Raw genomic sequence first — 23349 nt, forward strand, 5'->3', positions numbered from 1 at the left:
GGGACCCTCCCGGACCGGGGCACGAACCCGTGTCCCCTGCATCGGCAGGCGGACTCCCAACCACTGCGCCACCAGGGAAGCCCGATCCACTTGCATTTTAAACAAACCTCTTTGGTGGTGGACGGGGGTACTTTTGTTCTTTCCAATCAAATGAAGGAGTCTTTGAACCCTTTCGGCTCTGCCCCTCTAAATGATTGGATTTTGGAGCCCAAATACAATGTCCCCAGTAGAGCCATCACCGTCGCCTGGATCAGGGCAGTGGAGATGAGTGGTGATTTCTCTAGATTTCCAGTGTCTGTTGACAAACTGCTGTGGCATTTGTAGGGGGGACAAAGAAGTTTGGATTGTACGACATAAGAGGCCTTCGAGTTTGCCTGGTGCTAGTAAGAGAGAGCAGTACCTAGGCATTCTGTGGAAGTCTGGAAGGAAGATGCCTTGCCGTTGGTGCAGCTGAGTTATGCTTAAACACGGATTTCCATGGGTTTGTCCAGGGATGCTGGTTTCACGCACCAGTATGGCACTTTCAGTGATCTTGGAGTAGGATATTATGGTGTTTTATTGGCGGGCTAGTACAATGTGGTGGTACTGCAGAGTCCCTAATAATGCTAGTGAAGGACATTTGCTTACAAAGCATACATTTTTAGGTAATGTTTAGCAAGCCAGTTTTGTTAGAGGTGCAGTTTTGTGAGAACTTCTAAAATGATTTTTAAATAACGTGTTTGGAAATGACGTTCGGCTAAATAATTTCAAGACAAACACTTGGCTTGCAATGAGCATAAATTATTGGGGTAAATAAGAGCAGCGGAGACATACATCACGTGCATAGTGAATTACCCCTGAGCAGTGCATTCTGCTTTGTGGGCAGGCTGTTCACCTTGCTAACTAACTTCCTTCCTTTTCCTTCCTTTTCTTTTTCTTTCTTCCCTCCCTGCCTCTCTTCCTTCCTGGTTTCGCTTGGATCTAATGCTTTCCCCTCTTGGGGCAGCTGTTGAGATCAGTGGTTTAAGCTAGGTGTTGGACTCGTTTAAGCTGGAGTTTGCTTTGTGCAGGGGTCTAAAAAGGGCATCAGGTGTTTCCTAGGAGTCAGAGGAGGTGTGAGGATGTCTGAATTGGTGCACTTAGGATGGGGGGAGGAAGGAGCCCTCGTTTGTTTGGGTCCCACCCCCCCCTAAGGCCTGGGCCCAGAGTCAGGGTGCGGTCCCACCCTTCCAGCTCTGCCCATCTGGAGTTAGTCCCATGGGCATTTGGTTCTGCTGTAAGATCAGGGGACGAGAGCCTCCCTTCTGGACCTTTTCTGTCCCGTGATAGCTTATTGGATATTTGCTTGGCCTGACGTCTGAGTCCCGAGCTCCCTCTCCCGTAGTTGCGTTCCTGCCGTGAAATAGAGGAGGGGTCCGTCTTGCAGAATGACGTGAGGCCAGAAGGAGGATGGCAGGAGGAGAGGCCGGGAGCTGGGCAGTGACCTGAAGCTGGCCTTAGGGGCAGAGTCCTGCCTCCGTGGAGCTGTTGCCTGGCCCCGCCTACCCCCGTGTCCACCCTGCTCCACAGGAGGGACCCCTCTGTGTCAGGGGTTCACCCTGGTGGGTTTGCGTTGCACGCAAGCCCTCGCTGCCAGCCATGAATCGGGTTTTTTACTGAGCAGGGCAGTTGGTGTGTGTGTGTGGTGAGGCTTCAGGTGTGGCTAGAGTGGTCTGGGTAGGATGGAGTCGGGCGGGACGGAGGAAGACTGGGCTGCCGGACTCCACTCCTAGGAAATTTCCTTTCACCCCTCGCTGGGCAAGCAGCTCTTGGCTAGACTGAGCCTGTTGTTCTCACCGCTGGCCCGCGGGTAGTGAGAGGTTTCCCGGGAACGAGAAAGGGGGGCACAGGGCCTTTGCATTGGGCCAGGGTCTCTTTGGTGCTGGTGGGGCCTGGCATCCAGGGGTCTGGGAGGAACCTCCCTTAGCATCAGGACTCAGAGCTTCGAGTTACCCGTCTCAGTGGCCCTGGGCCGATTTGCTTGCAGGCTCCAGACTTCACCCACCCCCCTGCCCCCGGGCTTGGCTTATTCTTGTCCCCCCAAGTAGGGTCTTAACTACAGCCCTGGCCCCTGCTTCTGCCCACCTATCAGTTCTACTCGAGGAGATCTTGAGAATTTCCAAGCTTTGAGTGACTCAAGAGTCTTATGGACTGAGGTGGAATTAAAAGTTGATACCTCAAAGACTTGGCTGCTGGGTTTTTTTGTGTGTTTGTTTTCTAACAAATATAGTTGGAAAAAAGTCTACTGCATTGGAAAACAATGTCATTTGGCCCCCATTTTACTGGTAAGTGGGGAGGCTTCAGTGGTCTCTAGAGCCTGGTCGGTTAAGAGTTTGAGACTTTTCTTTCTCGGACTAGAGGAAGGTGAATGCCTTCGTTTTTCGGTGTGTGGAGCTGTTCATAGTTTACAGGTGGTTTACAGAGCAGGTGGGCCAGTTGACAGTGTATCTTCATCACCAGTCCTCAGCTAATTGGCAGGAAATTGGACCTTTCACCTTGAGACTCCCACTGGCCCGTGGCGGGGGGTCCTTTTCATCCTTCAGAATCCCGCTCCCATAAGGCCTGGTTCCTTCGCCAGCGTCCCACACGCAGGTGCTCTGTGTGTGTCCCCAGATGAGCCCCGTGGCGTCAGGTCTGGACCGCAGGTTTCTGGAAGTCAGGTTTGCTTGTTATGAATCTTTGTCCTGTGTCTCTGGCCCAGCATCTTTTTTTTTTTTTTTTTGACATCTTTATTGGAGTATAATTGCTTTACAATGGTGTGTTAGTTTCTGCTTCATAACAAAGTGAATCAGTTATACATATACATATTTTCCCATATCTCTTCCCTCTTGCGTCTCCCTCCCTCCCACCCTCCCTATCCCACCCCTCCAGGCAGTCACAGACCCCCGAGCTGATATCCCTGTGCTATGCGGCTGCTTCCCACTAGCTATCTACCTTACATTTGGTAGTGCATATATGTCCATGCCTCTCTCTCGCTTTGTCACAGCTTGCCCTTCCCCCTCCCCATATCCTCAAGTCTGTTCTCTAGTAGGTCTGTGTCTTTATTCCTGTCTTATCCCTAGGTTCTTCATGACATTTTTTTTTCTTAAATTCAATATATATGTGTTAGCATACGGCATTTGTCTTTCTCTTTCTGACTTACTTCACTCTGTATGACAGACTCTAAGTCCATCCACCTTACTACAAATAACTCAATTTCGTTTCTTTTTATGGCTGAGTAATATTCCATTGTATATATGTGCCACATCTTCTTTATCCATTCATCTGATGATGGACACTTAGGTTGTTTCCATCTCCGGGCTATTGTAAATAGAGCTGCAGTGAACATTGTGGTACATGACTCTTTTTGAATTATGGTTTTCTCAGGGTATATGCCCAGTAGTGGGATTGCTGTGGCCCAGTATCTGTGTTCAGTCAGTCAGTAACCGTGTCTCCCTGTGGAGAATTCCTGACTATCCCCTCACCTTCGTTCTCACAGTTATAGCCTGTTTAATCTCCACAGTACCCTGGAGGGAGGGAGGGTTTATTTCTGCCCTTCTGAAGATGAGGAAACCGAGGGCTGTGGAGGTTAATTTGTCCCAGGCCACGTGGCTAAGAGACAGTAAAGCCAGGATTCCCATTCATGCAGTCTGACTCCTGGATTTGAACCATCATTGGAAACCACTACACTCCAGGGTAACCAAAGACAGTCCCTGATGGAGGGACATTCTGCCGAATACCTGACCTGTATTCCTCAAAACTGCCAAAGCCTTTAAACACTGTCACAGAGCAGAGAAGCCCTGAGGAGGCGTGAGAACTAAGTAGAATGTGCTGGATGGAATCCTGGGACAGGAAAAGGACGTCAGGGAAGCACTGGTGTGAAATCCACATGAAGTGTTGGGTTGCATTCATAGTAATGCACCTGTGTTGGCTGCTTAGCTGTGATGAATGTTAACAGTTGGGGAAACCCAAGTGAAGGTGTGTGGGGACTGTCTGTATTAGCTTTACAACTTCTCTGTAAAATCTGGAGCTCTTCAGAAAATAAAAGGTTGAACTAACAACGGCAAAACCACCACAAACCCCACTGGCTTCTGCCGCCTCTCTGGCCTGTCGTGTGCCAGGTGCCTGTGTGTCCTCCTCCATGTCTTGTACCTGCCTTCCAACGGAGAGGCCTGTGTCCTTGGAGAAGAATCTCAGATTTCAGCCCAAGTTAGTGATGGAGGCATAACCTGACATTGCCACTGGGCTGTTGGATGCGCTGCCTTTTTAAGACAGTGTCTTTCTCTACCCAGATCTCTCTGGAACCCAAGAAGAGATGGAATGGGTTTTGGCACAGGAGAGAAATAATTTTATTTAGATAAAATCATGGTAGATATCAAATGGAACAAACACATGCACTTCGGTCACTTAGACTGTTTGCACCACCCTCAGCACCCCCATCACCTTCCTGATGGGTGTAGCCTGTCTTTGTAAGTTATTTTTAGGTGCTTCGTAGCTGGAAAGCAACTGAAGTTGTAGTTTTGGTGGTTGGGAGGAGAGGTCAGTTGCTGTGGTTATTTAAACTAGGCCCGTGTGTTTTTAGGTTCTGTAGCTTGGCACTCAGAGGAAAGCGAAATGAAAGCCATACGATGGCTGAAAGCCCTCCTGGGTGTGACCTGGGAGGTGCTGGCAGCCAGACCCCAAATACAGATACTGCCACGCTGTGTCAAGGGCCCTGTGCCTTTGGAGCACTTTGGTAAGCTGTCTCGTGTGGTCTTCTTGTGCTTGTACAACAGACAAGTTAGATGACTCCTCACTTTGCATGGAGAAGTCTCAAGTAATTTACAGCTGTCCTAAGCTACAGGTAGTAGAGCTGGATTTGAGTCCACACCTCCTGGGGAAGCATCCAGTGCGGTTTCTGTGGCCTCTTACTGACATCTTGAGTGACCCTGCATCTCTCTGTGAGCAGCACGGTTCCTGCAGATGCCACCGTGTGTTCCCTGGGCAGTGAGCGGGGCCCTGAGATAGGATTTGGGATTCAGAGTGAATGAATACTTATCCCTCATCCAGTGTATCTGGCCCTGTTCTAGGTGCTGGGAATTCACTGGCTAGTGAAACAAACCCACCAGTGCCTCCTATAATACAGGTGATAGAATCCTAGTATAACATACATCACATCGTCAAAGCACTGAAATAACTTGTTTTGACGTTCTAGGGAAAGCATATAAAACTTATGATCGTTGAAATGGGTGAGTGAATTGCATTCTAGATGTCTTCTGAAAGTCATGACATTTGTCTGCTGCAAAAATAATAGCTGGTATTCCTTTGCTTGTAAATGATGGAGACTCAGTAAAAACCAGTGTAAACTGGAAAGAGGAATTTCTTGGACCTGTGTAATGAGGGAGGTCAGGGATGAAGATGGCCTTTGGGATAACTGGATCCAGGGAGTGAATGAAGTCAGTTGTGAGCCTGTTTTTCTTGTAGCTGTTTGTCTCTCTCCCCCTCTCCTCTTTTTCACTTGTGAGATAATTCACATATAGAAGTGAGCCTTTTAAAGTATCCAATTCAGTGGTTTTTAGTGTATTCACTAAGTATACTACTGGTATAATATTCTCATATACGAACGCTAATATATACTAATAGTTGTGCAGCCATCACCACTATCTAACTCCAGAATGTTTTCATCACTGCATAAAGGGAACCGCACACCTATTAGCAGTCACCCCCTGTTCCCAGTCACTGCCTATACCTGCCCTAGGCTGCCAGCAATCTGCTTTCTGTCTCTTTGGCTTTACCTTCTGGACATTTCATGTACATGGAATCCTACAATATGTGGTCCTTGGTGACTGGCTGCTTTCACTTTGTGTAATGTTTTCAAGGCTCATCCATGTTGTAACGTGTATCAGTTCTTCATCCTTTTTTATCGCTGAGTAATACTCCATTCTCTGAATATACCACATTTTTTAAAAAGTCTGTTGTTCAGTTTGTTTGTTTCCCTGTTTGAGCTGTTGTGATTAATGCTGCTGGGAACATTTATGTACAGGTTTTCGTGTGGCCATATGTTTTCATTTCTCATGTATATAGCTGGGAGTGGAATTCCTGGGTCGTATAGTAACTATGTTTAACTTTTGAGGACCTGCCAGACTGTTTCCCAGGGCAGCTGCACTATTTTACATTCTCACCAGCAGGGTATGAGGGTTCTAGTTTTTTCATGTTCTCACCCACATGTTACCTGTCACTTTGGGGCTGGTTGATTTCGTGTGCAACTCTCAATTCAGGAAGTAGGATTTTATGAAAAAGATTAAATGTTTTTGAATTCAATAAAATTCTGCAAAGGAATTAAGGAGCATGTACGCAGCTGAAATGAGAACTAGCCGTTTCAAGTTTATTTACTTCCTACTGTGTTCTTGGGTCATTCGTTTTTATGAAGTAACGACAAACTCCTGAGTAAGTTTGTGTATTTTTTCTAAAAACAGATGGTAGCCAGAATACAGCCAGGATTTCATTAAGATTATCTTACCAGTTTTTTGTGTGTGTGTGTGTGTGTGTGTGTGTGTGTGTATGTGTGTGTTTGAAAGAAAAGTATTCTTGTCAAGAATAGAAAAGGACAGAACTCTAGGAAATAAGAGGTAGAGGACATCTGGTATTACGTTCCACGAGGAGTGAAAACATCTTGTGATGTTCTTTTATTGTCCCTTCTGTTCTATATCTCCTACTGTTTCTACTAAAAGGAAGAATGGAACGCAGTTCTGAAGCCTTTTGTTTTGTGTCCCTTAGCGAGGCTTTCCACTAGGTTTTTGAGAGTTCTTAGAACAGTTGTATTCATTTTATAAAGTCTGCAAGGCCTACTCCCATTTACCTGCTTCTCTTCCTTGTCTTATTCTTCTGCTCTTCCTGTTACCTAATTCCTTTCTTCAGAAGAAAGACTATATAGGAAGAGAGTATTAGAACAGGCATAGTTTTACCTCTAACATATAAATGGTTTAGAGCAGGAACGGTTTTATATACTGGTGAATCTTTTCAGAGTGCCTGGTACGTATGTAGTAGGGGGCTCAAAAGACGCTTGCGGAAAGCTGGCCGGGTGGGTGGATGGATGGATTTATGGGTGAAGTGACTTACAGATTGAATAGATTTTAGGTGTGTTGGCTGATTCTTTGGGTCCATTTTCTGTTTTCTTTTAAACACATACGTGTTGGCTGTGTGATGATTGGTAAACTAAGAGGTGGAATAATTAGGTTTTTGTTCCTTGGATTGTCACATTCCTACACTGTATGAGATTGTCTCAGCGACTTGGAGATGTCTCGTTTCTTTCAGTGTCAGATTGTTTCTGGGATTATTTCTAGTCACTGTAGTTTGAAAGAATAACTGAAAAGCTGTTTGGAGGAGTTGTGAGGAAGGTAGAGAAAATTAGAATATAAAGCCGGGATGGAATCAGTTGGCAAGTTGGAACCCCATAATCGGGGGGAATAAACTTTCTTTTAAATTTTATTTATTTATTTGTTTTTATTTATTTATTTTTGGCTGCACTGGGTCTTCGTCGCTGCACGCGGGCTTTCTCTAGTTGCAGCGAGCGGGGGCTACTCTTCATTGCGGTGCACAGGCTTCTCATTGTGGTGACTTCTCTTGTTGCGGAGCATGGGCTCTGGGCGCGCGGGCTTCAGCAGTTGTGGCACGCGGGCTCAGCAGTTGTGGCTCGCGGGCTCTAGAGCGCAGGCTCAGTAGTTGTGGCTCACGGGCTTAGTTGCTCCGCGGCATGTGGGATCTTCCCGGACCAGGGCTCGAACCCATGTCCCCTGCATTGGCAGGTGGATTCTTAACCACTGCGCCTCCAGGGAAGTCCGAATAAACTCTTTAAAGAATTACAAGTTCATAAATAAGGTGTCTTGCCCGTTAGCATAATTTGTTTTTGTTTTGATTGGGAGTGGGGGATACCAATGTGTCTTTGTATCTTCACCTGAGCAACAATGAGCCAAGATTGTTGGCAAAATCTTTTACTGTTTTCTTTCTTCTTTCTTTCTTCTTTTTTCTGCCTTTCCACCTCCTACTGCTCATGTACTCTTCATGTTATTTTCTGCATGGAAGCTACAGCTCATAGTGGTGACAGAGTTCGACCTTACGGGTGGACAGCGGGAAAGAATACGGATGCCACACGATCCTTCTCACTGGGAACTGTCCAGGGGCATGGGACAGATTGTGAACTTTATAGTATTGAATGTAGGCAGTCTCAGTTTACAACCATACTGTTTTTTATGTGTTGATGGTTAGGTGTTTGGGACATGACACATCTTCCTCTGGGAATAGTGCTATAAATGATCTTTAGGCCCATAGGCAGGCCCAAGAAATGACGTTGCCGCTGATGATGACGTAGCTGACAGCTACAAGCACATTTCAGCTACAGATAGCTGGAATATATTCCTTATATATATATAAAAAAAGCGGTGCCTTTAAAGACTTCTCTAGGCCAGTCTGGGGAGTTAACGCCACACTTCTCACACAGTCTTTGGGAGTGTTTGTGTGGGAGGGGTTATGTCTATGAGTTCTGAAGATGAGTGTCAGCAATACATTTTCCCCTGGAATTTCATGGTGGCATCAGCTCTGATGGGTGTAGAGCAGTTGTTCTTGGCGTTGCCTATTATAGAAAACAAACACCATCGCTGTTCCATAACCACAGTGAAATGGTACAAACTTGGGATCCTTACGCTGCATGCTTCTGACATTCCGGGCTGTGTGCTCACAGCCTCCTGTCATTACTTTTCCCTCCTCAGCAGTTGGTGCTGGGCCCGCACTACCTGAATTCTGCATCCTTTGAGCACTGAGCCTGAAACCGCCCAAGTTCCACTAGGCGCCAAGCAGTCCAGGGCTCTTTGGCATCTGAGACAGTTGTGCAGAAAGGAGTGCCAGCCTCAGGTCTGAAGCCTCACAGTCACGAGGAGGAAGTGAGTCAGGGGATCACTCAGCCTCGGCGGCCCCATGCTCTGCCTGCTGCGTGGCGAGGAATGCACAGACCACCCGCTGCAGTAGGGATGCTGGGGACGGTGGCTGCCCAGCTGCTTCACTTTTTCCAGGTCCCCTCTCGAGGGGTGGCTGTCTCTGCAGGGGAGATGCCTTGGGCTCCACCTTTTCCTTTCATTTCTAAGTTTGTCTCCAGCCAGCAATGCTCCTTTGTCCCCACTGCTCATGTTCACGCTGTATTTTTCATACTCTGTACGCGTGATGATGCTTCACTTTGCTCTCACCTGCACCGTTTCCAAACCTTCTGACAAGTTGTGCATTGAGGTTTTGCAAGGACTTGGGGCTGAAATCTCCCCTGAGGTGAAAGAGCACAGGGTTTGGAGACGTTTCGTCTCTGCAGTTCCAGCTGTCTGCATAAAAACATTGTTAATTCTAAACATGAAAAGTACATTTTAAAAAACCCAAAACAGCACAGTGGAAAGAGAGGAGAAAAAGGAGAGAGTCCCCCTAGCACTGCCGTCCAGCGGTCTGCCTCGGAGACCTCCTTCCTTCTGCTCGTCAGATGTTTTGAATCACATTGTACAGGCCCCTCCCTTCCCTGTGTAAGCACCCAGCCAAGGTCACCGGAAATTAGATCTGCCCCAGGTAGACCGTGTCTGGGCTGATCCTACTTTGGGAGGTTGTGGAAATTCCTAGAATTGAGACAGTGGAGTCTGCTTTCAGTTAATGGGTTTGAAAACTCCTTTAATTTGGCTGTGGCTCTAGAACTTTCTGTTACTCTAGACCAGTGGTTCCCAACTAGGACAGTCATCTCCGCTCAGCAAAAAACTGCCTCACCCAAAATGTCAGTAGTGATGTGGTGGCAGAACCTGTGTTAGGACACTCTGTATGTTATAAATGCCCTGTGTCCTTTGAGGTGGATTTGAGTGATAAGGATTGGAAAAAAATAGCATCTGTTCAGTTGATGAAAAGGTGTTCCTACTTCCAACAACAACAAAAATGACTATAAAAGAGGAGAGATCTCACTTACATGGGGACATTTCCCCCACCAAAAAAATCCCCCTGAACTCATAGATGGAACAGATTAGTGGTTGCCAGACATAGGGGGTGGGGGAATTGGGTGAAGGGGGTCAAATGGTACAAACTTACAGATATAAAATAAATCCTGGGGACCTAATGGACAGCATGGTGACTAGGGTTAATAATACCGTATGGTATATTTGCTACTCTCTTAACAAAGAGAGTAGATCTTAAAAGTTCTCATAGGGCTTCCCTGGTGGCGCAGTGGTTGAGAGTCCGCCTGCCGATGCAGGGGACACGGGTTCGCGCCCCGGTCTGGGAAGATCCCACATGCTGCAGAGCGGCTGGGCCCGTGAGCCGTGGCCACTGAGCCTGCGCGTCCGGAGCCTGTGCTCCACAACGGGAGAGGCTGCAACAGTGAGAGGCCCGCGTACCGGGGAAAAAAAAAAAAGTTCTCATAAGAAAAAAGAATTAACTATGTGCGGTGATGGATGTTGACTAGATTTACTGTGTTGATCGCTTCTCAGTATATACAGATATCAAATCATTATATTGTACACCTGGAACTAATATGATACATGTCAGTTATACCTCAGTTTTTAAAATACTGTTTAAATCCTTGTACTAACACATTTTACCCACATCTCGTTTCTGAAATTCAGTATCTTCAAGAGCAGGGACTCCCATGTCCCAGCCTGTTACACTAGACGTCTTCTAAGCCAGGTTTCTTCTTTACTAAGTCATTGCTGGCAAAAGGGGAGAACTTTCTTTTGGCTGATTAACTTACTGCAGATTTAAATAACCATATTAATCTTTCTATTACAAAATCTCTTTGACCTCTTTGTCTTTAAAAAAAAAAAGAAGAGATCACATTTCAGGAACAGATTGTGACTTTATGGTGTAGGTTGTTAGACTCCTGAGCCATGGTACTCAGTGTGGGCCAAGTAAGCAGTTGTGGGAGAAAAATAAGTGCGGTGCCACATTCTGGGTCTAAGACTGAGTTGTGTGTTTGGCTAAAGAATGTTCTCTTTTCTGTGAATCTGTGATTAGAACATGCCACACAGCATGGTATTTAAAGTCCATCATCATTATCTCTTTTTAGGGTTGTTTTCCTGCCTTATTTTTAATCTCATTTTTTTCAAAGTTCAGAGAGGAGAATCATTCTTAAAATCAGAAGAGAAATGTAATAGTTTGAAAGACAAAAACTGTTTTAGAAATGGGGCAACAGTAAGTTGAAATCTGTGGTAGAGGTTTTATCTTCTTAAATGAGGATCAGTAAATTTTCTGTGTAAAGGGTCAGAAGGTAAATACTTTAGGCTTTGCAGAGCTACGTCGTGTCTCCCTGGTGGCAGGGAGGAGATAGGTACAACTTCTTGCCCAAGGAGGTACTGCAGTCACACACAGTTGGCCGGGGATTTATGATAATCTTCCAGGGAGGGGGGCCAGTAATTGAGACAGGGATGCCGGCGACCACAGCCTCACCTGGAGATGAGCTCGGACATGTCTCCTTGTAGCCTTGTAGTCTCCGAGGCCCCCTTGTCTACCTAATGAAGAGCGGAGAACTTAATGAACCCAACACCCACCTTCAGAGTTTTAACACAGCTCTTCCATGCACTCATTATGGCTGTGTGTGTATGTTTCCTGGTACTGCATTGGCTCAATTATAGAGACATGATTGGGTTTTTCCCATATGGAGTGGTTAAGAATGTTCATGTACCATTGAGAAGTACATAGGCTGGGAGACAATTTTTTTAAATGATTTGCAATGACCAAGGTATAATTACATACAATAAAATTCACCCATTGTAGATTCACGGTTGAGTGGATTTTAGTGCATTTATACAGTTGTGCAGCCATCAGCACAGTCCAGTTTTAGAGTAGTTCCATCGACCCCCCCAGAGTTCCTTTTTCCACGTGCAGGCAGCGTGCCCGCCCCAACACCTAGCTCTGGGCATCTATTCATCTAGTTTCTGCATCAGTGGATTTGCCCCTTCTCTACTTTTTTGTGTGTAGCTTCTTTCACTTAGCATAATGTTTTTGAGGTTCATCATTGTTGGTGATTCTGTGATTTGTTTCTTATTACTAAGACTTGTGTAGATTTATCGCATTTTGTTTCTGAACCAGTTGATGGACATCTGAGTGTGCGGACAGAAAAATGTTGCCTGCCATTCCTGTAAAAAAGTGAATGTCCCCACCATCAGCCACTGCAGTCGCCCCCAACGGTGCCCCCTGAGGGGAATTCAGGATGGAGAAAAATAGGATCCTGACCCTAGATAGTTAAGATGCATATCTAAGGAATAATTTCAATGAGCCTAGACTCTTGCATCTTCCCACACATAGAAAAACACTAAAATCATTAACTTGAGATATTGGGTTTTGTGCTTAGCAGTAATCTTTTGATGTTTGACCCCTTTTTTTTTTTTTTTTTTCCAGCACAAACCCTGTATATCCTGGCTCCTCCCTTACCTGTTTGCAACTGTTAACTCGGAACTATCCGGGAGGCTGGCTCCCAGGCTGTAGTCCTCCATAAGGTCCCCGAATAAAACGTAACTCGCAACTTTTAGGTTGTGCATTTTTTTTCTGTCGACAAGTGATTTCTAGTATATGGCTATTATGAATAATGCCGCTACGAATGTTTGCTTACAAGCCTTTTTAGAAATTTTTTTTTTTTTTTTCCAGTAGGTAGATATCTGGGAGTTGAATTCTTGGGACATACGGTGAGATTATGTTTTGATTTTTAAGAAACCGCCAAATGATTTTCCAAGGTGGATATAACATTTTATATCACTGCCAGTTTCTCCACATTGTCACCAGCACTTGGTATGGTCAGTCTTTTTTTTATTATAGCCAGGAAATCATTTGTTGGCAATGGAAAAATGGAATCCCTGTGAACCTTATTTTTGAAGGGATGGTATTACTCGCCGCCTTATAGGATTGCTCTAAAGATCAAAGAGATGGGAATTTTCTGTGCAAGTGCTTTGTCTTGTAAAACTATTACTGCTGATTATGTGCAGAAAAAGTTTTTAGAAGTTGAATTTAACACATATCTGTCTCAGATTAAGATGAAAACGTCCCAAGTTTTAATAAAACATCTATTTATGATCATACTTGTTCCACCTACTTTTAAAGGCATGTCTTTGCTCCAATTGTGAGTTTTCTCCATCAGCTAGGAGCTTTCTCCATATGCCTGCCTTGTACATTAAATTATCAGTCTTATTTAACAGTGAGAGAATATAATGGTTTGCATATGGTGGGCACATTTTTCTTCCCCACTCAAACTTGGATGGTCTGGTAAATGTCTTTCTGTGATTTCGTTTTCATATGCTTGTGGGTGGCCTCTTTCCTGGACCTGGGCATATGTGTTCTATTCTAATAGAATGGAAGCAGAAAGTTTGGGGGCTGAGGGAAACCACCCAGAACAATCTATGTAAAAATATCCATTTCACCAGTTTTACTTTGCAATTCTGATTCTATGAAAATTGCCTGTTTAAACTTTTTCAAAGAACAAAGGGAGTGTTTCGAATGCATTTCCCTTCCTATCTGGGGAAGATACCGCTGTAGGTTTAGGAAAACTGGCCAGTGGGGCTCTAGATTTGAAATCTGGGCTGGATTTTGTAAAACTTGTTTATTAGCGGCTCTTCACACCTGTTGAGAAAGACCTTTGGACTAAGGAGGTTGAGCTGTGTGTTTGATCATGTAGGAAGGACTGTGTCAACAAGGGCTTGGTCATACTTTCAAATGAGAAGGTGAAAAGAACCATAAGAAAACTCAAGTACAAGAAACTGCATGCAGTGTACCCCCTGGGAGTTGGGAGGTTTATATTAATTCTGGTGACAATTTATATTAATTCAGTAATGTTTCATAACATAATCTTTATTCATACTAAATAGACAGTTTTGATACTTGGTAAACGGGGACATGAAAACCTTTTTGATCAAAGCAAAGCAGATGATGGTCATAGCAAACAAAGCTTTGGACTCAGGATTCTGGGATGGAGGTCCACTGTGAATTATTTTATGATTTTACCTCATGAGTAAAAGTTTTTACCTTATGAGTTTGAAAATTTCCATTTGAGTGAGTGTGTGTGTATGAGCGTACATGGAGGTATTTGAAAGCTTTCAATGTTGCAGTCTCTGACATGTGAATTTTAAAAAGGATGAAAAAGTAGTTCAGGCACTTGGAAGTCTCTTTCTAGAACATTGCAAATACTGCAGTTTTGGTGTGGAATGATATTTGAAAGAGAGCAGTCTTAGAGATGCCTGTAGTAAATGTCCTTTTTTGGAAAGAAGCTGTTTGCTGATAAAGAAATCGGGACTGACAAACAGTCGTGTCCCTCTTTCTGGACGTTACCCGTGTCTCAGCCCAAAGTGGGAATCGGAGGTCTGTGACTGACCTGTGCAGGCATGGCAACTCGTCTGTGTTGGTGTTACGTGTGTTCTTCAAATAAGACAGTTCAGGGTTTATAGAGAAACACTTCATACTCATTTTTGATGCTGTTTTCCATCTTTATCATGGAGGATTTCAACCCCTCTACAGAGGGAGGGTTGAAGGAGTCTGCAGTTAACAACTTAAAATTCCCACAATAAAGAGGAAGGGGATACCCACATGGAGGTCATTGTATAGAGTTGTAGCGGGGATGCTGGGAGAGTCACAGAACTCGTAAGGGAAACAGGAGCCGGTGCCGTTTTAACCTTGGGCTCCAGCCACCTTGATCTTCTTGGTGGAAACGCTTGTGGAACCTCATGCACGTGTGGCCCTGCCTCTGGGTCCCCCTCCTTCCAGAGCCCCAAGGTCTAGCTTGCTGACCCCAAATGCTTTCATTGAACTCAAGGGTGACTTACGAGGGATCCTGAGTCACAGTGGTGACAACAAACGTTTTAGGTCCTGGCTGGTGTATTTTAAGCAGGATCATTGTTGGCACTGAGGGAGTAACTTGTCAGTTGGATTTTTATACCTTAAATTTTCCCTTTTAGAAGGAGTTGCATGTGATAACTGAACACTTAAAGGGACCTTTGTGTGTTAGTTGTTGACTGACCTATTAGTGCATTTTATTGATTTCTGAATTACTTTAAGGAGACAGTGTGATGTGTGGAAAGAGCATGGAATTAGGAATTGGAAAGATTTGAGACCTGGCTTGGTCACCAGCTGTGTGACATTAGGTAAGGACTTAAGCTCTGAACTTCAGTTTCGGGGCAGGGATTCCTTTCTTACCAAAGGTTAGGTTAGTATTAGTATTAGTATTATTGAGGCGCTTAGCATGTGACTGTGACACCTCATGGGCACTCCATTACTGGAAGCCACTATTTATGCTATTAGTAACACAACTTAAAGTAGCATAAAGTGATGAGTATACTTAGTTTACTTTTATATTGCTTTTTCCCCTGCCATCTCTTTGTGTAGAGAGTGATAGTAGTCCCTTAGACTAGAAGTTGAATGTATAACCAATATATTTTGAATATTTCACTTAACATTTCAAATCAAAACAGAAATTAGGGCTTCCCTGGTGGCGCAGTGGTTGGGAGTCCGCCTGCCGATGCAGGGTGCAGGGGACACGGGTTCGTGCCCCGGTCTGGGAGGATCCCACATGCCGCGGAGCGGCTGGGCCCGTGAGCCATGGCTGCTGAGCCTGCGCGTCCGGAGCCTGTGCTCCGCAACGGGAGAGGCCACAACAGCGAGAGGCCCGCGTACCGCAAAAACAAACAAACACACAAACAAACAAAAAAACAGAAATTAAGCAGATCAATGAAATGAGGTTGAAAGTTCTAGAAAAGAAGTTTATGTGCTATTTCAAGTGATAATTTTGGTATTAAATTTCTACTCTTTCATTTTTGTTGGAGTTGATGAAATTGTTGAGCAGAGTAGAAATAACATAATGAGATACTAAAGCTATTTCAGCACATTGGGTACATAAGTCATGAAGGTAATTCTCTTTTAAAAATAAGTATTTTTTTATTGAAGTATAGTTGATTTAGAATATTGTGTTAGTTGCAGGTGTATAGCATAGTGATTCACTAGTTTTGCAGATTATATTCCATTATAGGTTAATGGATATAATGTAAGATAATGGATATGATTCCCTGTGCTATAGAGTATATCCTTGTTGCTTATCTATTTTATATATAATACTTTGTATTTGTTAATCCCATACCCCTAATTTGTCCCCCTTCCCTCCCTTTTCCCTTTGGTAACCACTAGTTTGTTTTCTGTATCTGTGAGTCTGTTTCTGTTTTGCATATACATTCATTTGTGTTATTTTTTTAGATTCCACATATAAGTGATATCATACAGTATTTGTCTTTCTCTGTCTTATTTCACTAAGCATAATTTATCTAGGTCCATCCACGTTGCTGCAAATGGCAGTATTTCAGTATTGTTTATGGCTGAGTAATTTTCACGTACACACACACACATACACACATCTTCTTTATCCAGTTGTCTGTTGATGGGCACTTGGGTTGCTTCCCTGTGTGGCTGTCGTAAATAGTGCTGCTGTGAACACTGGGGTGAGTGTTTCTTTTGGAACTAATGTTTTTGTTTTTTCTGGACATGTACCCAGGAGTGGAATTGCTGGATCATGTGGTAGTTCAACTTTTAGTTTTTTAAGGAACCTCCGTACTGTTTGCATAGTGGCTGCACCAATTTACATTCCCATCACCATGTACAAGAATTCCCATAAAGATAACTCTTTATAATTTGATCAGTGAACACCCAATAATTTCTTCAAACTTTTTTTTTTATCACTTGTCCTTGAAAACAAACAGTTTTCATGTTGTGAAATCAAAGAAAGAGGAAATTCAGCATTGAAAGGCCAAGTATTATGGTTGTCATTTTATTTGCCCAGTGGAGAAATAAAAAAGGGAAATGAAATCAATGCCAAAAAATTGTGCCCCAGGTTAAAACAGTAGGATCTGGAAGTTGTTATCTGTTGGGATATCATCACAAACTTTGTGGTGCATTTGGTGTCTGGTGGAATCCTACCAAAATTCACACCAGTGGATTGGGTTGTGATATTTACTAAATCTTCATCCCTCTCTTGGAGAGTCTAGTTGACATGTGGATTTGGTCCAAGTAGGAAGTCAGTGGAGTGTCCTGATGCCCTCCAAGTGGGCAAGTGCATGGGGCTTGGACCCAGGAAGATGGAGCCTGAAGGTCCCAAAGAGTTCTTGACGTGGGGTGAAGCAGTGTGGTGACCTGGTTAAACTTGTGGTTTCTGGATGTGTGATGCTGGGCAAGTTTCTTTACCTCTAGGCCTCCACTTCTCCATCTGTAAAATGGGATGATAATGGTGCTTGCCTTAAAGCGTGTATGTGAAGACATAATCCACATAAATCAATTGCATTTTAATTAATCAATTTTTTGTTTTTGGCTGTGTTGGACCTTCATTGCTGCGCGCGGGCTTCCTCTGTTTGCGGCGAGCAGGGGCTACTTTTCGTTGCAGTGCACGGGCTTCTCATTGCGGTGGCTTCTCTTGTTGCGGAGCACAGGCTCTAGGCATGCAGGCTCAGTAGTTGTGGCGCACGGGCTCAGTTGCTCTGCGGCACGTGGGATCTTCCCGGACCAGGGCCCGAACCCGTGTCCCCTGCATTGGCAGGTGGATTCTTAACTACTGCACCACCAGGAAAGTCCCTCAGTTGCATTTTAGTACTATTTTCTCTGTCCTTTCTCTGTCTGGTGGGACTCTGTCTCAGTCACACTTGTACATGTGTAAGGCTGTGGGTGATGCTTTCTTTGAAGATTCATTCCTTGCTTATTTGAGAAAGATGTTTGCTTTTCAGAAGGTGATTTTTAAGGAATGTAGTAGTCATAGTAACTTTAAGAGTGGTCTTTTGCCACAAAATGCAATCCAAACTCATAGTTAAATCCTGCTTGTCTTGTTTACAGGGAACACGGGTCTGGCTGAGAGAAAATGGCCAGCATTTTCCAAGTACCGTAAATTCCTGTGCAGAGGGCGTCATTGTCTTCCGGACGGACTATGGTCAGGTGAGCAGAGTCCCTGCAGCTTCGTGACATCCGTGTTCTGCTTCCTTGGGTGGCCCTACGTAAGGGCACGTGTGCTTATTCTCCTCACCCTTCATACCTTAAACATCTTTTCTAAGTGATACGACAGAATCCCAAAAGGAATGTGTAATGCACACCTCGAGTGTGTGAGAGACACAATAAAAAATGCTCCCAAATCGAAATCAAAGTGTTCTAACTAGTACTGGACAGAAGAACACTACACTTGGCTGGTTTCCTTCCTGGGGATCAAGAAGAGTCAGAAGTATAGGGTGCAAGCAGTTTGAGGAAAAGTTCAAATATATCAGTATCTCCCAATTGGTTTCATGACCACTTTCCCTTCAAATTCGTCAACTTTCCTAGTCTTGGAAGTACTGGCCTGCCAGTGAGATTGTAGCGGTGTCCTGGTCCCTGTAAGGACAGGATGCACCAAACCACCCAACCTGAGCCTCGTCATCCACCTTGTGAAGCAGCTGAGGCAGCTCCTTCTGTTTGTGGGAACCACTGCTCCAGGGTCCGTATTCTTCAGTGTAAAACAAGTGAAAAGCCATATCACTGAAAACAAATGCCTGAATCCAGAAACTGGCCCACTGCTCATATTTGGACAATGGCGAAAGGAGCCCAGTTTCTCCATTTTATAAGGAAACCAATTAAAAAAATTTTAAATTGAAGTATAATTAACTTAGAATGTTGTGTTAGTTTCAGGTGTACAGAACAGTGATTCAGTTATATATAAATTTTTTTTCAGATTCTTTTCCATTATAGGTTATTACCAGATATTGAGTAGAGTTCGCTGTGCTACACAGTAGGTCCTTGTTGGTTACCTGTCTTATATATAGTCGTGTGTGTCTTTAATCCCAAGGAATTTTAATTTTGGAAATGGGTACCTCCCACAGAGACACACATTAAAATTTAAGACATAAAGGACTAAAAGGACATCATATGCCAGTATTTAAAACTCTCAGTTGCTGAATTTTGTTTGCAAGTTGTGTTGAGAACAAAATCTTCAAGGTCAGTGTTGTATAATTTGTGGCTGATGGGCTACTTGGTTATCAAAACCTTGAGCAGAGATGATCCTATTGGTGGTACATTCCTCATTTCTTGGCTTAATAAGCAGTGATGTTTCTGGGCTATTTTGCAATTCCTCAGTTACTTTTTCATCCGAGAGTCTTGAATGGTGCTTCAGTATTTGTCTGGTGGTGAAGATATAGCTGTGATGTGCAGTGGAGGGCGGGGGTGCAGGGAGAGGGGAGCAAAGAGACCACTGGGAATCCAGTGTCTCCCGGTCACTGATGCCCAGTCTGGTCTCTTTCCCATCAGGTTCTCGGGTAGTGTGATGTGACCTGTAAACTAAGGACCAAGTGACCCGACCAGCATTTTTCTGTCTTGCCTTCACTTCTCCCCTCTTGCCATCTCACTTACCCCAGATGAGAATTCAGTTTCTTTCAGGCCTTGTACATACTTCTCAAGATGATAATAGAAAAGGGAAAACAATATTTAAACCGTGTACCTGACTTGACAGAACTTAATGGGGAATTCTTTTCTTTTTTTGTCGACTTATTTTTTTGTTTGTTTGTTTTTGTCCCCATAACTATTTTTATTACATTACAGTAATTAGGTCGACTTATGTTTTAATCCCAAAGATACTTTACTTTTTTTCCCTTTTTTTCCTCATAAAAATTGTGATAAAAACCACATAACGTTAAAATTCCCATCTTAACCACGTTGAAGTGTGTAGTTCAGTAGTGTTAAGTCCGTTCCTATTGTCGGGCAGTAGATCTCTAGAACTTTTTCATCTTGTAATACTGAGACTCTGTACCTAGCAAACACTTGATTCCCCATCTCACCTCCCCCTGCACTTGGTAACCACCTTTCTACTTTCTGTCTCTATGATTTTGACTCCTTTAGATACTTGTATGAGTGGAATTATAACAGTATTTGTCCTTTTCTGTTACTGGCTTATTTTGCTTAACGGAGTGTCTTGGAGATTCTGAAGATGCTTTCTGTTCCTATCAAACTTCGCTTTGCTCCGCAGAGGCGTCACAGTGATTCTAGCAGCCTGTTAGTGCTACTTACTGTCGGTGTCGCGTGGTCAGCAGTCTGTGTCCTGTGACACCATTGCCAGCTGGTCAATGGGCAGCCCTCCGTGAGGCATGGAAAGGGTTGGTCAGGCCAGCAATTCTGTTCCCTCTTGACGGTACTTACGGATTGTGGCTTTAGAAAGAACTAAACCAGAAAAGCATATACTTAAACGTGGAAACAACTCCCAAATTTGACTTCGAGTCTTCAGTCGGTCGTCAAATTCTTGGTCTTACACTGTCCACTCTGTCATTCCCAAGTGTGACAACTATAATTAGCTTGGCGACCCATGTAGGAAATACAGGGTTTAAAATGTGACAAAAGTGAGGCAGGTTGGAAAGACGTGGATCAGGAGCTGGCAGTGGCCAGAAGACTTCTGTTTCTCTCTTTTCCGACCTACTTCTTCCTCTCTTGACGTTACAGATTCCCTGTGGAACATACAGGCGTAGCCACCAAGGGTCAGAAGTTCATTACCTGGTTCTGGTCCCCAGGACAGACACACCTGCTGTTTATCTGATATAGATTTCTGAAGGAATCAGGGTCAGAGATGTAGAGCATGACCTTGTCCTGATCAAACCCATGGTAACTTTTCAAAGTATGGGCTAATTTCAGCCCAATTTGCTATGTTATTAAAGGGTGTTAGGATATTGATGTTTCTACAGAAAGGGAGAATGGAGAGTTATTTAATGGGTCCAGAGTTTTAGTGTGGGAAGATGAAAAAGTTCTGAAGATGCATCATGGTGATGGTTGCACAACAATGTGAATGTGCTTGATGCCACTGAACTGTACACTTAAAATTTGCCATTGTCATCCTTTTCATGTCAGTGTGTACATCTTACCACAATAGAAAAAAAAAGATATCAGTGTTTGAGTTCAAATGGTAACGGGTAAAAGCTGTCAAATGGGTATTGTTCTGTATCTTTATAAACAGTTCTAGTACAATTTTTGTGTTACCAAAATAGGACCTCTCAGAATCTGTGAACAGCTTCCAAACTATTAGTTGAATTTCCCTTTGGTTTACTGTACAGGAGTCACCTGGGGGTCTTGTTTCGGATGCAGATTCTGATCGGCAGGTCTGGGCTCGGGGCTGAGAGTCTGCATTTCTCACCAGCTACCTGGTGGTGTGGATACTACTGGTCCGTGTTTGAGTCGGAGAACTACATTAGGGTCGTAGTTACTACAGTGAAGAGCAGGAAGTACTCTCAATCCCCTCCGTGGACCACCCGTGCTACCGTTTCGGACGAAGCAAACATAAGGAAAAGAGCTTGAGGCAGCGGTGGAAAATTTTCCCTAGGCCTTGAGAAGCTTTCCCTTCCTCTGTGTGCATTCCATCCCTCCCCCCACCCCAGCCCCAATTCCAGCAATCATTTCACCTCAAGCGTGGCCAGGGATTGTGCTGACTGCGGCGAAATAGTGCTCAGGTGGATTAAAAAGCAGTTTTCAAAATCCTGTTTCGTGTTGGAAACCAAGCGGAGCCACAAGTAACTAAAATCCTAAAATGAGGGCACGGGGACAGAGGGGTAGATAGGAGATAATACGGTGTTGTTTTTTGGTGAGAGCCCTAAAGGTCCCATTTTCTCATTTCATTCAGCCTCTGAGGGTTTTGCACATTTGCTCAGCTATTGTTTTTTCGCCAAGAAGATAGTTTCATATTCATCTAAAACTCCATCCCGCACCAAAATTTAAACTACTGTAGGTTGGTCCCAGGAGTGCAGGGGACCAAAACGTTCCCATTTGACTCATAACTTACGTTATACTCGCTGTGAGGTATTTCCCGATGGGAAACGAAAAGTGCGAGTGACATGCGAACACACTTTGAAAAAATGCATAGTTGTGGCTTCTGGAGCACGAAGCCCGTGGGTAGGTCAGCACGTGCTCTGCAAGTTAGAAATGACTTGTCTTCTTGCACGTGAAGCCTTGGACAGAGTTGTAGACGAGCACCATGCTTTTGTGGCTCTGCAGGGTCCATATTGGGCTAAAAGATCGACTCTGGTGAAAAGGGTAGGATGGAAGTTGGCACTGAATGTTTTTGTCTTTTCTAAAACGTTCACCAGGCACGGGGGTGATCACTGAAGCACCCTTTTGGAACATTGTAGAATTGACTAATGAGTTTTAAATTAGATTTTTTACTTTGAGAGTCATCTATTTTATTATCCTTCCTGAAAAGAGCCTAATTTGATCGCTCTGAAATAGCTCATAGTGATATCAATTTACCTAATGGTATTTTAAAGGGTAGTTTTTTAACTTACCCCAGTCAACTTAATCAAGACACTTATTCTCTGCAACCATGCTGTTGGGTTTTCTGTTTGCATTGTCTCTCTGTGGGGTCTTCTGAAATATTTTACTGGCTGGAGAATTAATCATCCCAATCTACAAGTAAATGCCCTCCTCCGTGCCCTTCTCTTATTTGCACCAAGTATAATTAGACTCCGTTTTAAAAGTTATTCTTCTCATTTTATTAATCCACAAAAAGGCCATTAGATTGACTGGTTCTTTCAAGTCATCCTCCACCCTCCAAGATAGTCAGAATTCCTCAGGCCACACAGGAAACATAACCCTCATTATTTATAATCACATCTCCCATTTAAAGCCATCTCTAACCTTTTGGGTTTGACCTTCACTTTGACTTGTTGGAATTTATACTGTGGGCCCAATTTTGTCGAACTTGACGATGGGTTAGTGTAGTGATTTTTCATTGCATTTTTAGTTATTTTTCATACACTTTCTGCTCTGTCCAGCTGCTTTTCTTTGCTTTTTTTTTTTTTTTTTTTTTTTTATCGTAGGCCCAGCGGCCATGGCTCACGGGCCCAGCCGCTCCGTGGCACGTGGGATCTTCCCGGACCGGGGCACGAACCCTTGTCCCCTGCATCGGCAGGCGGGCTCTCAAGCACTGCGCCACCAGGGAAGCCCTTCTTTGCTTTTTTTACCCCTTCACTTTGCCCCCATTGATTGGTGTCTTTTTGTGTCCCTTGAATGTCTTATGGATATGGCAGCTTTTTGACCTCTCCACATCCTGTACGGGTCCACTCCTGGGTCACAGAGAAATCTCCCGCAAGCCTTTTGAGTGCTGGAAAATTGACCGTGGGACAGCCCAGAATATCTCCCATTTCAGAGCTCTGAATGTTACCCTGCAACCCCGCTGATGGTCAGGAATCAGACAACTAGAACTGAGTGATTTCATCTTGAGTTGGGAACAGGTCAGATCTGACTTCTCAAGGGAAGTGTGGAGTCTGGAGCTTTTAACCGAGTTGAGAATGTCATCTGAGAGGAAGCTGACTGCGCACGCTGGCCCCTGAGAGCCCAGGAATGCCAGCCCTTTTCAGCAGC

General features: G+C 44.2%; 1 protein-coding gene across 1 annotated transcript in view; it reads left to right on the top strand.

Annotated features, from left to right (window-relative positions):
- The window catches only part of MYO10 (myosin X), a 223371-nt gene that overhangs the window by 31774 nt on the left and 168248 nt on the right, over positions 1 to 23349 (top strand). Inside the window, exon 2 of the mRNA XM_007448889.1 lies at positions 17830 to 17928. Coding sequence (XP_007448951.1) covers positions 17830 to 17928 — 99 coding nt within the window. The remainder of the gene's footprint in view (positions 1 to 17829; positions 17929 to 23349) is intronic.

This window comes from Lipotes vexillifer, unplaced genomic scaffold (genome assembly GCF_000442215.2).
Source record: "Lipotes vexillifer unplaced genomic scaffold, Lipotes_vexillifer_v1.1 scaffold778, whole genome shotgun sequence".
Lineage (NCBI taxonomy): Eukaryota > Metazoa > Chordata > Mammalia > Artiodactyla > Lipotidae > Lipotes > Lipotes vexillifer.